The sequence below is a fragment of the Capsaspora owczarzaki genome (assembly GCF_000151315.2).
Source record: "Capsaspora owczarzaki ATCC 30864 unplaced genomic scaffold supercont2.2, whole genome shotgun sequence".
In the NCBI taxonomy this organism is placed as follows: domain Eukaryota; class Filasterea; order Ministeriida; family Capsasporidae; genus Capsaspora; species Capsaspora owczarzaki.
This window is the reverse complement of record NW_011887293.1, coordinates 587,451-602,038: the sequence shown is the minus strand read 5'-3', so window position 1 is coordinate 602,038 and position 14,588 is coordinate 587,451. Positions and strand designations below refer to the sequence as shown.

The window sequence follows — 14,588 nt, the reverse complement described above, 5'->3', positions numbered from 1 at the left end:
CGCACCGTCGACTCGTTCGGTGGCGCCATTTGTTGCATCGCACTCAACCACGCCCGCACCATGCTTGCCGCCGCGTGCGAAGACGGCTTTGTTCGCCTGTTTGACGTCTCGCATGGCGCGCTCGAGTATTCACGCTGCTTCTCCGACAAGCATGATGGTAAACGTGGTCGACATTCGTGAATGCCATGTGACGACAATGATGATGATGATGATGATGATGATGATGATGATGATGATCATGATGATGATGATGATGATGATGACGATCATACGTTACACTCACCGGATAGTCAAACAAAAAACCACAAAAAACCAACAGGTCGCATTCTCAGTGTCGCTTGGCATCCTGACGATCTCAGCATCGTGACTGGTGGATCGGATAGCACCATTCGCCGCATTACGGTGGCCTCTGGGCGCACCGCTTTGCGCATCAGCGTGGAAACGCAGAACGAGCGCACGCTGGTCTGGGCCGTACGCGTCATGTCGGACGGCACGATCGTTTCGGGCGACTCGCTCGGCCATACACAATTCTGGAATGGCCAGTTTGGCACCTTGTTGCATCGATTCCGCAGCCACTCTGCCGATGTTCTCTGTCTTGCCGTCAATGCTGCCGAAGATACCGTGTACACGTCTGGCGTCGACAACAAGCTTGCTCAGTTCCGCTTTGTCGTCAACCAGCCAATGGCACCCGGTGCAGCAACCTCCGATCCGTTCGCTATCGGCGCCATGCAGACGTCGCTGGTTCCGGCCGCATCGGCTCCGGACGATCTGAGCGGGTCGGCCCTTCGCCGTCCGAAGGGCAAGTGGGTTTCCGCTGGCAAGTCACGAGCCCATACTCACGACATTCGTGCTCTAGCCCTTGCCCCGGCGCCCTTTGACATTCTCGTCTCGGCTGGTGTCGACACCAACCTGATTGTCTACTCGTCGGCGAACTTTGAAACCGTGCGCCACGTTCGCCTGCCCCCGTTCCCCCACACCCCTGTTATCTCTATCGCTCCTGCTCTCAAGATCATGCTGTGCCAGCACTCCTCCAAACTGCAACTATGGCGTCTCGGCGAAGGTGTGTCGTCAACGCAAGCCGGTTTGTGTTTTTCTGTGCGCTGGGCTTTTTTTAAGGCTTTTTTCTCACGACTGCTTGCTATTTTGCATCCCATTCAGCCGACCGCGACCACATTCTTGATTCTGCAACGGATGTACCACAGCTCCCAATCGCTTCCAATGCGGTTCAATTGCTCGAAATCCAACCAAAGGTATTCCAACCGCGCTTTGCATCTAGATCAAACGTCTAGCTTGTCGCGGACTGTTGTTGTGTCTGTGTCAGGGCCCTGACTTGGCATTCTGTTTGTCTGGTCTGTTTAGAGCGCCTTCAACCTTGTTGCGAGTGCCCTCGCGCCAACTGGCGAGTTTATTGCTTATAGCGACTTGTTTGGCACCAAACTGCTTCGGACGAACATTGATGTATGCTTGCAATTTGCGACTGTCGAGCCACTTTGGCCGAACCATTGGTGCTGACTTTTGCAATGCCTTTGGCCATAGTTCAATGCGAACATTGTTCAAGTCCGCCGCGTTAAGAACCTGCCCGAGGAAGTCCTTCCTGCACACCGTCTGTTGTTCACGCCGGATGGCTCCAAGCTCATTATTGCTGCTCGCAATGCTAATATTCAAATTGTGGATCTCGAGTCGATGCAGCTCGTTCGCACATTCTCCCAGCACCTTGCTGGTGATGACGGCGTTATCGGTATGTGGTTGCATTTTGTTTTAGTTGGTTTGGATTTTTTGGTGCTGCCGCTTCAACTATGGTTGTCGATGCCTTGTTCCTCACTTTTTTGGAACACTTTTTGATCTTTACACGCAGAAGATGAGGCGGATCCCATCACCCCTATTTTTACACTCGCTGCCAGTGCTGACGGACAATGGCTCGCCTCAGGCGATCTGCGCAACCGCATCCATGTCTTCTCCTTGGACGGATTCCAGCACCACGCGTTGCTTCCCCAGTTTGATTCCCAGCACACCGTGTTGGCCTTCAACCCCGGAAACCCATCACATCTCTACGTTGCCACCGTTGGCAACCAACTCTACGCGTTCGACGTGGAACGAAAGCGACTGACGGACTGGTCGCGCAAAAACACCGACTCTGGCTTCCCATACCACTGGCTGCGTCGTCGCGAGAAGATTGTGCACATTACGTTCGATCCTCGCAACTCTTCCAAGGTTATTCTGCAGTCCCATGCGCTCTTCTGCGTCGTCGATGTTAGTCGGGTAAGCGTGAACTTTCTCGCTGGTCGTTGTGGATGATCGTGTCTTAGCATTGACGATTTGCGCGGTTTGCCGAAAATGGTGGTGGTGGTGGAACAGAACATGAAGCAGCAAAAGAAGGCAAACAAAGGTCCAGCTGCTGCTGCCGCCCTGCCTGGTACCAATGGCTCCGCCAATGCTGAGTCCATGGATGTTTCTAACACGATGGCTGCCTCTGTATTGGCCGCTGGTTTGTCGAGCTCCGCCGAGACAGACAATGGCGGATTGCAACTGGTTGACAAGTACAAACCGCTGCTCTTCTTTGACTTTCTGGATGCCTCATCGATGGTGGTTGTGGAGCGACCGTGGCTCGCCGTCATGGAGTCCTTCCCACCCACGCTCTACCGTGTGCGATATGGCACATAATTTGTGGTGTTTCTTCATCCCAGCGTCATTGTGCACCCCCAATGTATTTTGCGGCATCATTGTTTCACTTGTTACGAAGGAGTAGAGTTGCCATTTCCAAACAGCTGCATATTTTGTATGGCCTGTTCTCGCAAGAGTACAGTAGCAGTAACACATTTTCATTGATACAAGTACGAGCCATCCAAAACAGCCTGAATTAACATGCAACGCAACATACACTCAAACATCAAACACCAAGAGCAGCTCACGGAACAAAGGTCTGGTTGAATGCGCCCTCCTGGAATGAGGTCAGAAGCACCCGACAAATCGGGCAGTTGTCGTGGCGCTGGATCATCACTTGAGCACACGCAACACAGACGCATGCGTGGCAGCACGGCATCAATTTGGCATTGGTCGGCGCGTCGCAACAGATCAAGCACTCACGCTCGATAGCGTCGTCCTCGTTCGCTCCGGCTTCTTCGCCCGACAATAGTCTCAGGATCTCGCCGAACGACGGTCGATCAACTCGTGCTTGCTCAAGGCAATCAACCGCAAGCTCGCCCGCCATGACTTGTGCCGCCTCCTTGTCATGAAGGCTCCAATCAATTGCCTTGTCCAGCACCGCATCAATTTTACGGCTCCTTTTCAGCTCGCGTCGAACGTTGGCGAGCAGGTCGATGCTGGGCTGCTGTCCAGTAACTAGCTCAAGCAGAATCATGCCGTACGAGTACACGTCCGTTTTGATCGAGACCTTGCCTTCCTGGTGGTACTGCGGGCAGATGTACTGCAGTGTGCCTTGAACCGTTTGCGTACGAATGTAGCTGTGTTCATCGACTTGAGCTGGCACAGAGCGCGTCAGCCCAAAATCGGCGACTTTGGCGTGAAAGTCAGCATCCAGCAACACGTTGCTCGTTTTGAGATCCAGGTGGAACAGCGGCTGCCGCGGAATGGCAGTCTGGACAAAGTGCATGGCGGTTGCAATATCGGTTGCAATGGTTCGGCGTTGAGCCCAGTTCAATGCAGGCGTGCCACCCTTGCGATCAAGACGATCGCGAACAGATCCGTTTGCCATCAGCTCGTAGACCAAGCAGCGCTCGTTGCCTTCCTGGGCATAGCACATGATGGTGACAATGTTCGGGTGATGGAAACGCGAGAGAGATTCTAGCTCTGACTCGAACTGAGCGATGCCTTGGGTTGAATTGGCCGCCAAGCGTTTGACCGCAACTTGCCGACCGCTCCAGACAGCAGAGTAGACGCTGCCAAATCCACCGCCACCGATGCGCCTGGACTCTGAAAACTGCATTGTGGCTTGCGACAGAACTTGCAACGACACTCGCGGAATGGTGGCGTTGATGGGTGCAGCGGACGAGGGCTGAGCTGGTTCCACTTGACGCGATTGGAGTTGTTGACCAACTTGCCGAGCCATCGAATCGGACGCCGCGAGAGGCGCGCTGGCAGCATTGAATAGCGGAGCGGGTGTGGGTGCGACGGGGCCTGGACTCGGGGGAATGATGCTCTGATTTTCCGCCCTGGAAAATGAAGCAAGTCAGAACGACAATGAAGTCTCACAAACACCCACCCAAACAACAAGTGCAACTCACAAGAACTCGCAATCTGCGGGAATGCTTTGGGATAGACGCTGAACAGCACTTGCAGAGATCTGGTTGCGGGACAGACTATTGCAAGCACGGACGCGTACAAGGTAAGATTTCAACAGATGCACAATGTTGGTTCGCTCAAGCCGCTGTATCGGACGGGCTCAATCAGACCCAACCGCCCAAGAGACGCTCGACAGCACACAAACATACTGGAGGATGGCCAGCAGCGGCTTGTTCCGAAGCGACGATTCAATCGCCAGTGCTCCCGTGTCACCAATCTGATTGACGTGCATCCTGTGTTATACAAACACCAGCAGCAAGTCAAATTTGAGCAAAGTTGGAGATGCCACCCAAAGGCCAAACTTGCGACCATCGTACTTGAAGTCAGTCAACGCAGTCGACGTCTGCAGGCCTTCGGCGATGGCGCAGGCTCCGGCATCACCAATCTTGTTACTGCCCATACTATATCACATCGATCATGTGAGAGCCGTGTGACTAATAGCCTCTGTGACAGCTACAAAACGTACAGAAGTACAGAAAGGTTTGCTTTGTTCCGAAGCGCAGATCCGATCGCCTGGGCTCCCATGTCACCAATCTGATTGGCGTGCATCCTAACTCAGACAGTCATCCGTATCACGCCATTATTGAGCAAAACTGGACATGCAATTAAGCTCAAACGTGCGAAAACAATACCCGAGTGTCAGCAATGCAGTCGACGACCGCAGGCCGTCAGCGATGGCACAAGCTCCAGCGTCACCAATCTTGTTGCTGCCCAAGCTGTATCAAAACGGGTACATGAGAGACGCGCGCTTAAGAGACACTTTAAACCACCAGAGCATACTCGACGATAGACAGGTCTGCCTTGTTCCGAAGCGCGGATCCGATCGCCTGTGCGCCCACGTTGCCGATATGATTGTTGTTCATCCTACGTCAGACAAGCATGAAAGAAAGCCATTTTTGAGCGAAGCTCGTGATGCAACCAAAGATCAAACGACGTGCGACTGCCGTACTCGAGGTGAGCCAGCGCACGCAACATCTGCAGGCCGTCAGCGATGGCACTAGCGCCAGCGTCACCAATCTTGTTCTTCGCCAGGCTGCATCAAGTTGCACAAGTGAGAGCCGTGCGACCAATAGCCTCCGCCACATCACCAGGACGTACTCGAGGCGGGACAGGACCTTGTTCAAAAGAGCAGATCCGATCGCTTGTGCACCCGCGTCACCGATTTGATTGGTGTGCATCCTAGATCAGGCAATCATCAGAAGAAGACCACTCTTTAGCGGAGGTGGACATGCGACCAATGGCCAAACGTGCGACTTCTATACCTGAGCTCAGTCAACTCAGCCGACGTCCGCAGGCTTTCAGCGATGGCACGAGCTCCGGTATCACCAATCTTGTTACTGCTCAAACTGTATCAAGTTGCACTCGAAAGGGGGGGAAAGAAAGGCGGAGTGTTATGGATTGATGTGTATCTGTATTTGGAGTGTGTTCACTCGTCGCTTTGTATAAGTGAAGTCTCTTGTTTCCCTATCATCACTCTCATCATCAACCCATTACTCGTATCTTCGTGGAAGGATCTCTGATCATAACAATATGATGACACCAGAACGCACTGGAGAGTTGCCAGTTTCGCCTTGTTCCGAAGCGCAGATCCAATGGCCTGTGCTCCCGCGTCGCCAATTTGATTCTTATCCATCCTAAGTCACGCAAGAATCAGAAGTAGGTCACTCTTTAGCGGAGATAGCGATGTGACCAAAGGTCAAACGGGCGACTACAATACAGGAGACGAGTCAACGCAGGCGACTTCTTCAGTCCCTCAGCAATGGCACGGGCTCCGGTGTCACCAATTTTGTTAGTGCCCAGTCTGTATCAAAATCGGTCAATTAGACAAGCGTGACCAATAAACCCTGCGATACCACCTGAACGTACTCGAGGAAGGCCAGGCTCGACTTGTTTCGAAGCGCCAATCCGATCGCCTGTGCACCCGCGTCGCCAATTTGATTGGCGTTGATCCTAACTCAGACAAACATCAACAGCAAGCCATTCTTGAGCGAAGCTGGTGATGCAACCAAATGTCAATCGTGCGACCTCAATACCTGAGCGCACCCAGTATCTTCGACGTCTGTAGGCCTTCGGCGATGGCACGAGCTCCAACGTCGCCAATCTTGTTCTTTTCCAAGCTGCATCAAGTTGATCATGTCAGAGCCGTGTAACCAACAGTCCCTATGATAGAACCAGAACGGACCAGAGGATAGACAACCCGGCCTTGTTCCGAAGTGCAGCTCCGATCGCCTGAGCTCCCGCGTCACCAATTTGATTGGCGTTGATCCTATCTCAGCCAAACATCAGTACCAAGTCGTTCTTGAGCGAAGCTGGAGATGCGTCAAAACGTTCAAACGAGCGACCACAGTACCTCAAGTCACCCAGCGCACGCAACATCTGCATGCCTTCGCCGATGGCTCTGGCGCCAATGTCCCCAATCTTGTTCTCGCCCAAGCTTTATCAAAGCGCACAAGTGAGACTCGTGTGAGAAATAGCCCCTGTGACACTATCAGTACATACAATAAGATAAACAGCTTCGGCGTGTGCCGGAGTGCAGATCCGATCGCTTGTGCTCCCACGTCGCCAATCTGGTTGCCCTCCAACCTGTTTGACAATCCATGTCAGATCTCTCGTCTTGAATAACTCCCCTTCCTTGCTACTGCCTTACATAAGCGCCTGCAAATTGAGATTCTCCTTGAGACCCTCGGCAATCACCACAGCATCTTCGTCGGTGATCCCAAGCTTCGACATGCTAAACCAAAAAACCGCCGCCAAGCAAGTCAGCGCGCAGCAACGACCACGCCTCGATATTGAACGATACTGACTTGACCCAAATGGTAGACTTTGCTTTTTGAAACAGCTCATGCTGCCGCGGTGTACGTGCATTAGCCATCTACAACCATTTGGATCCGTCAACAAAGTAAGCCGAAACGCGCCGCCCGCTCCCCCTCATCCTCAACCTCCACTCCGTCAGTCCAGGGTGGTGCCGTCGACTCTTGGTGAGACTTTGCTAGTTATAACAGCTCATGCTGCCGCGGTGTACGTGCATTAGCCATCTACAACAATTCGGATCCGTCAACGAAGTAAGCCGAAACGCGCCGCCCGCTCCCCCTCATCCTCAACCTCCCCTCCGTCAGTCCAGGGTGATGCAGTCGACTCTTGAGGAGACTTTTGTGTCTTGCTCATCGCCCGTGCCACAAGACTCCGCGACACAGCGGCGTTCGGCGAATTTGAGCGGCAGACCCAGCTTTGCACCCTCGACCATCCCCAACGTCTACGCAAGCTGGGTCAAGCGGAACACGCTGAATCAAGTTGAACCAAGATGGATCAAGCTGCTGTAGCGGGCAACGCTGGTGCCTGAGCCTCGGGCGATCGAGAAACGAGGGGCAAGCGAATGGGGGCGGTTTCTCGATCGCCATGTTTCAGCGTTCATCCCATTCGCTGTGCTTTGCTGCGCACCACAGCGGCAGACTGTGTGTCGAGCATGTGTGCGTGTTGTGTGCATGCATCAAATAGATCAACCGACGAACAACAACTAACAACAACAACAACAACAATAAAGCCAACCGACCCTGAAACTTGAAACAAAATTGAAAGAACCAACAAAAGCACAAAAAGTGGAGTGAGTTTGAAGTCCAAAACAAGAATAGAACCACAGAGTGCAAGTTATTGGTAAAACGGCTCAGCTATCGAGTCCAGCTCGAAATTTTTGTCACCAGAGAGAGCGAGTGAGAGTGGCGAGTCGTTTGAAAGTCAGTCGCGTCGCAAACCAAACCAACTCACCAATTCACCATTCATTTTGTTTTTCCCCAATCTCTGAACAACACCGTGAACCCTTGGAGTCGTCCTCTCGTGGTCTGAGCAACCACTTCTCATTTTATTGTCGTTTTGTCCCTTTTACGTCTGAGGTGATTTTCTCCTCGTTTCTCTTCTCCCCCTCTACCCTTACACGCTGGGTCCACCGATCCCACAACCATTCCAGTTTTGCCAAAATCGGCTCCCTCTCTCCCACATCCATGTTGGGCGGCGTGGAAGTCGAGCAGATGGCGTCCGCTGCTGCAGTGGACGACACGAGCCCAGCAGCAGCCAATGCATTTCCCGCCAAAACTGAAGCTGTGCTTCCCGCCAATTTCGCCCCAATGCCCAACCACCAAGCGGCAACCGAAGCACCAACCGCGGCCGACTCGCACGTCGTCGTGTCTATCGCAGATGCCACTGTTGATTATCTGCTTGGTAGAGAAGCCTCGCAACAGCAGGAGCAGCAGCAGCAGCAGCCTCTTGTGAACCAGCCAGTCTCGAGCGAAAATGGACTTCCTCTGCAAACTGCTGCTGCCGCCGCTCCTGCGATCAAGTCTCCAACCAAGACCACCAAGTCTGGCCACAAGAAGCCGTCCCCGCGGGCCAAGGGGCATACGCAGCCTCAGGAGGCAGCCTTCTCGCGAACGCCGCGCGCGGCTGCGATCGTGGACCAGTCCATCGCAGCCACTCAGCCAGCAGGCCATCGCCCTTGCAGAGCCACGGTCAATGCACGAGCGCCGCCAAAGTACAACTTTGAGGCGGACGATGCGAAGGCCAACCTCGAGGAAGACGCTTGGGATCGCACGAGTCTACGGGCCAGCGCAAAACCAGCATCTGCAACAACTGTGAGTCGACGAGGGCGACCAAAAGTCACCAAGCCACCAAATGCATCGCCAGTATCAGCAACAAAGCTCCCAGTCGTAGGGGTGAATGGCGGACCGGCCCCAACTACCGCGGCAACAAATGCATCGCCGAGCCCGCGCCCTCTCCAAACGCTCACCCTCGACCAGATCTCTGCTTCCATGCGACAAGCAATCCCTACAGCTCCCGTCAAGCAACCGTCTCCTTTTGCAAGTCCGTCTGGCGCTCCTATGAAAACCGCTGTGCGAGATTCGACAGCGCCTCGGCCAATCCTCCCTCTTGTTTCGGCCATCCCATTGGTGGCGAGTGCTCCATTACCTCTCGAAATCCCGGAATCGGTGCGTCTCCAGTCACTCCTGGCACAGGCACAGCAAGCGAGGCTGCCAGGCATTGCCCAGCCCACCGTTTCTCATTCGAGCTCGCTCCAATCATCCACCTTGCCTCAAGCTGCCTTGACTCAATCGCCGTTTCCCCAGTCTGCTCTTCCTCGAGGTGGGATGGCTGTCAACTCTTCCGCCTCGCCTTCTGTTGCGACACCAACTTTCCAGGCGGCTCCTCCCAAGCCGCGTGCGCCACAACGCCTAGAACGCAAGGACCGGATTCAAATCACTCTTTCCGACTTGATCGACGCCGGCCTGCTCAAACCTGGCACGGTGCTCAGCTCCGGCAGTGCACAATGTCTGCTCCAGGCCGATTCGAGTGTTGTCAGTCAACCGGAAGGCAAGCCATACGCAAGTGCGCAAGCCTGGCTCGCAACAGTGTACACAAAGGAGCAGCGACCCAGCATGTGGTCTCGCGTGTCTGCCAAAGGCATGGTCTTGAACATTTATCGAGAAATGTACATCAAACGAGCCGAGAGTGCCGGCCCGCAGGGATCACGCAACAAAAGCCGGTCAAATTCATCGCTGCGAACCACGACCAGCAGTACGATCACGCAAGGTAATGGCGGTGCGGCCTCGTCGTCGAGCCAAACCGTGACGCCGCCTTCGGATCAAGAACAAGCAGACGCTATGCGAGTCCGCGGAATCGATCAAAACGGCATGTGGGTGACCGTGACTGATTTGGGTGAAGCGCTACTGGCCCTCCCGCTCTGTCGCGGCTGTGGCACTCGCGGTACTGACGAGGAGACCTCCGGCATGCACTGGTGCAACCAGTGTTGCCAGCCCTACCACGATTTTTGCGTCAAGTCCTCGTTTGGAGATGCTTATGAGAGTACGCTGAAAGAGATTGCCCAAGGTTCGTGGAAGTGCTGGGACTGCATTGTCTGCACCACATGCAATTCGTCCTTCCCCGAAGAGACGTTGGTTGTGTGTGACAACTGTGCTGTTGGTCGACATCTGGGCTGCATGGACATTCCATTGGCCGAGGTCCCGTCTGGACGATGGCTTTGTTCGCAATGCGTCAAATGCGACTCGTGCGGGGCTCAAACACCTCGTGGCATGGGCAAGACGCGGCTGCCGTCGTCCTTTCCGTCCTCCCAGCCGTGTGAGTGGATGTTTGACTACTCGCTGTGTCAGCCCTGCGGCTTGCTGAAAGCTCGAGGCAATTATTGTCGCGTCTGCGAGAAAGTCTACGAGGACGACGACTACGACACCCCAATGATCAGCTGTGAGCAATGTAGCATGTGGCTTCACACGCACTGTGTCGGCATGGACGAAGAGACGTACGAGATGTACTCCAACGACGAGAACCTGGCATTCACCTGTCCCAGCTGCGTGCACAGTCTTTCCGGCAAGGGCTCCACCGCTTCCACGGACGCCGATGCCCTCGCCCCTCGCGCAGCCTTCATTTCTGCCAACGACTCGACCAGCATGATTTTTGGACTCGAGTCTAATGCTGAATTTGAAGGATTTGACAAGGTAGGTTGTTGTTTGTTTGGTGGGGGACAAAGCTAAAACAACCAACAACAAGCGAATGGTGAGGATTTGGTGTCATGATGAGTCTAACCTCTGATTGAAACTGGCCGCTTTGAAATTGCATTAGGATTCCGAAATCGAAGAGGTCTATAGCCGGTTGCGCAGCTTGTATGCTGTGATTACCAAAACATCCGCAGCAACTCCATTCCTGCACTTGCCCAGTCGCAGCTCGCTCCCTGACTACTACAAGAGCATCAAGACTCCAATGTCGCTTGAAATTGTGCGGTTGCGCATTGAGCGTTACATTTATGTCATCTCGACTGAAATGCTGGAGGACGTTACTCAAATTGTCATCAACGCCCTCCGATACTATGGCCCTAAAAGTCCCGAAGCTGGCCAGGCGCTTGAAATTCGAAGGAACTTCCTTGGCAAATTCCAGAAGCTGTTTGTCGCCAGCAGACCCATCACAGTCGAAGAGCTCATTCGCAGGTCCATGGAGAAGCAGCCAATTGGAGCGCCTTCTCTTGCGTCCAAGGCACCAAAGGTCACCCCCTCTCCCAAGGCGTCTTCTACCACTCCCAAGGCACCCAAACGACAACCTGAAACTGCCACGACACCAGCACGGGTTACGCGTTCCTCCCGCTCTGGGCAAAAAAGCTCTCAAGAAGTCGATGCTGGCTCCAATGCGGCCGTGGAACCAAGCAGTACTGGCGAGGAACCCAGCAATGACGCAACTCCAATGGACATTGACGAGACCCCGAACACAGCTGCTCCGACGCCTGCTGACACAGTCGCTCCTGCGCCTGCTGAGGAAGCCATTTTGGACGCCGAGTCAACAATGGTCCAGGACGCACCAAATTCCTCGACGGCAGCCACGGTAGCCACCACAACTCACCCCATGGACGAAGAAGCGCCCCTCGAGTTTCTTGTTCTTGACACTTTCGATCCAGACGTTGATACACGAATCTTCATCACTCCTGCTCATCCCACTGATTTTAATGACAGCATGCCGACGGCTGTTGAAGATCCCCGCCACTGTTCTCTATGTTCTGTTGCTGGCGATTCGCCCCCAGAAGAATCTGGACGACTCTTGTCCGTGGGCGACCTGGGGTGGGCTCATCTCAACTGCGCCATTTGGTCGTCGGAAGTCTCGTGTCTGGACGATGGGCATTTGGACGGCGTGACTGCTGCACTGAGCCGGTCTCGCGCAATGGTATGGCCAACCTGTTAACGTATGCGTGCGTTGCTGTGCGTGGAGGCTTCGCTCATGGGTCTCATTCGCCTTTTTTTTTTGTGTGTGTGTGTGTTTTTGTTTTGAACTGCTCTTCTTGGTGTCGGCGCTGGCACTCTAATCCCCACCCCCTCCCGCAGAAATGCCATCACTGCGGCAAAACAGGTGCTACCATTGGCTGTGCAAAGCCGCGATGCCAGCTGAATTACCACTTCCCCTGCGCTCGACACGCTCGTGGTTGCGTGTTGCTGACCTCAAAAACGCTGCTTTGTCCCAACCACTGTGGCACCATGCCGCCAAATCCTTCTCCAGGAACGCACTCGTCGCACGCTCCGTTGGACATGCTGGCAGCTGGCGAAAGCGGAAAACAGACCGACCGTCCAGTCACCACCTTTAGCATTCCCTTGCAGTGCGTCTCTTTACTGACTGACGCAGTGGCTTCGCGTACGCTTCAAAAAGACGTCCGCGCCGTCGTTGATATGAGTACCGCACTTGCCGAGTGCCATTCAGACTTGAGTGACAAACTGGAGGAAACGCTTCGAGACGAGCTCCTCGACCGGCTCAGCAGCCCACACAGCCACGAAGCAGCCGACCAGTTTGGCCAAGACTTGACTGAGGCAGTCCAGGTGGGCAGGGCAGAATCCGCGACCTGGCCCTCTCGACGGAACTTTTGGAACCAGATTCCTGCCTCGCAGCGGTCAGTTGCCCGAAGCGGCACCTTGAATGTCCGCAGCTTTGGCACCATTTCTGTCGCCTCAATGAGGTTCAGTCCTCCAACCAGCCTCTACTGTCCTGGATTTGTCTCGACGCGCCTCTTCTTCCACCCGTTTGAGGTCTCCAGGGCGCTCTACCTTTGCGAGATTGTCGAAACGGTTGTTGTGCATCGCGAAGGCTTGGCGCATGCCCACCAACAGCAACCCATCTCGTCTCCGAATCCAGTTGTTTCTCCATCGCTCGTGTTTCGCGTCACTTGCATCACGACTCGCACCATTCACGAAGGGAGAGACCCAGAATGTGAGTTGGAGCTCGTGGTGTCTTCCAGTCGATGTTGCTTCTTCGGATCATTGGAAGAGGAGTTTGTTGCGTGTTTCTAACAGTCTTGTATTGTTTGCCAATTTGCTTGTACAGCCGCATGGGGCCCATACCTCTGTGCCATCGAACGAATGCGACCGCACTTCAAGATACGGCCAGACACTGGCCACAGTTTGTTCGGATTGACATTTGGCTACGTCATTGAGCGTTTGGAAGCTCTTCCCGATGCTCATTTGTGTGGCGACGCAGTGAGTCGACTGAAAAGCTCGACAAGCGGGCTGGCCGCGTACCAGCTCGACTGGCCTTGCTACTCGTTCCGCATGAGCAGTCCAGCCCCTCCTCCGCGCACCGCCTCGTTGCTCAACATGATTCCAGAGCGCCACTTACTGCCCAAGAATGTCGAGCGTCTGTGCGCTCATGCGTCACGCTGCGCCGTGTACACGGAGCCCATTCAACGGGATCGCTTCCACTTTATGGTCCCTCCAGTGGAGCGGAAGGCATCCGCCACCAAGCCAGGCTCGCTCTTGGTGCGTAGCATGGCCACGCTAGACCCTTCGCTGGCCAGCGTCAGCGTGGGAGCAAAACCGCGAGCGCCAACGATTCGGCGCAGCGCTGTTCGCACTGGCGGCGACTCCCAGACCGGCTCGTCGGTATCCGCAGCGTTGAATGCGGCGGGCGTGGCTGCCGCAGCCGCTGCCGCTGCGCAGGAGGCCAGTCTGGATCCGGAGGCCACCCAAAGCATCCAAATGCCAATGGCCATGCAGTACCGCGTTCTCAGAGACAATTACCGCACCTATAGTGTGGTCCGGCGCTCTCCGATCCACGGCTGCGGGCTGTATGCCGCTCGTCGGCTTGAAAAGGACAGCATGGTGGTCGAGTACATGGGCGAACGCATTCGCGACATTCTGACCGACTATCGCGAGCGCATGTACGATGCGCGTGGCATTGGCTGCTACATGTTCCGCATCGATGATGACTACATTATCGACGCCACGATGAAAGCCAACCAAGCGCGCTTCATGAACCATTCATGCGAGGTAGGGGGAGGGGGGCGTTGTCCAATCAGTTGTGAGGAAAAGGGGAAATCATGTTGCTTGTACTCACCGATCCCTCTGAGGGGTTTTGTGGTTTGTGTATCTGCTTGCTTGTTCTCCTTGGGCTTGATCTTTTGTTTGTTTCCTCGCCACACAGCCCAATTGCTACACGCGAATTGTCAATCCGGACGGCGTCAAACGCATCATTTACTTTGCGTCTCGCGTCGTGCTGGAAGGCGAAGAGCTCACCGTTGACTACAAGATGCCCATTGAGGATGTCAAGATTCCGTGCTACTGCGGGACGCGCTCTTGCCGAGGCAGCATGAACTAGCGGCACTCATCCGACATTCATTTTTTTCACACTCAATACAAACCAATCGTTCTCTACAAAAGACCGTCCATTCCTTTCATTTTTCGTTGTATGAATCTCCAGTCATTTTTTTTTTCCTAACACACACACTCACGCACGCACAAGATGCAACTTGTCGGACGAGTCGT

At 54.4% G+C, this 14,588-nt stretch overlaps 3 protein-coding genes across 3 annotated transcripts; 2 read left to right on the top strand and 1 right to left on the bottom strand.

Annotated features, from left to right (window-relative positions):
- Nucleotides 1-60: 60 nt before the first annotated feature.
- CAOG_01364 (hypothetical protein) lies at nucleotides 61-2,661 on the top strand (the record flags this gene model as incomplete). The annotated part of the gene is made up of 7 exons (XM_004349834.1): nucleotides 61-157; nucleotides 320-1,060; nucleotides 1,159-1,250; nucleotides 1,360-1,458; nucleotides 1,537-1,738; nucleotides 1,856-2,259; nucleotides 2,356-2,661. The coding sequence occupies 7 exons, from the start codon at nucleotides 61-63 to the stop codon at nucleotides 2,659-2,661; spliced, it is 1,941 nt and encodes a 646-aa protein (XP_004349884.1).
- A 244-nt stretch (nucleotides 2,662-2,905) lies between these two features.
- CAOG_01363 (hypothetical protein) lies at nucleotides 2,906-7,029 on the bottom strand (the record flags this gene model as incomplete). The annotated part of the gene is made up of 18 exons (XM_004349833.1): nucleotides 2,906-4,169; nucleotides 4,242-4,316; nucleotides 4,449-4,532; nucleotides 4,617-4,700; nucleotides 4,766-4,849; nucleotides 4,932-5,015; nucleotides 5,080-5,163; nucleotides 5,249-5,332; nucleotides 5,398-5,478; nucleotides 5,562-5,645; nucleotides 5,850-5,933; nucleotides 6,017-6,100; nucleotides 6,166-6,249; nucleotides 6,333-6,416; nucleotides 6,482-6,565; nucleotides 6,650-6,733; nucleotides 6,799-6,882; nucleotides 6,947-7,029. 18 exons carry the CDS (start codon nucleotides 7,027-7,029, stop codon nucleotides 2,906-2,908), a joined length of 2,679 nt encoding a protein of 892 aa, XP_004349883.1.
- A 1,264-nt stretch (nucleotides 7,030-8,293) lies between these two features.
- On the top strand, nucleotides 8,294-14,478 carry CAOG_01362 (mixed-lineage leukemia protein; the record flags this gene model as incomplete). The annotated part of the gene is made up of 5 exons (XM_004349832.2): nucleotides 8,294-10,796; nucleotides 10,921-12,006; nucleotides 12,165-13,038; nucleotides 13,153-14,093; nucleotides 14,248-14,478. Coding segments are annotated over 5 exons (5,578 nt in total), but the record flags the coding sequence as incomplete, so codon positions are not given.
- Nucleotides 14,479-14,588: the final 110 nt, after the last annotated feature.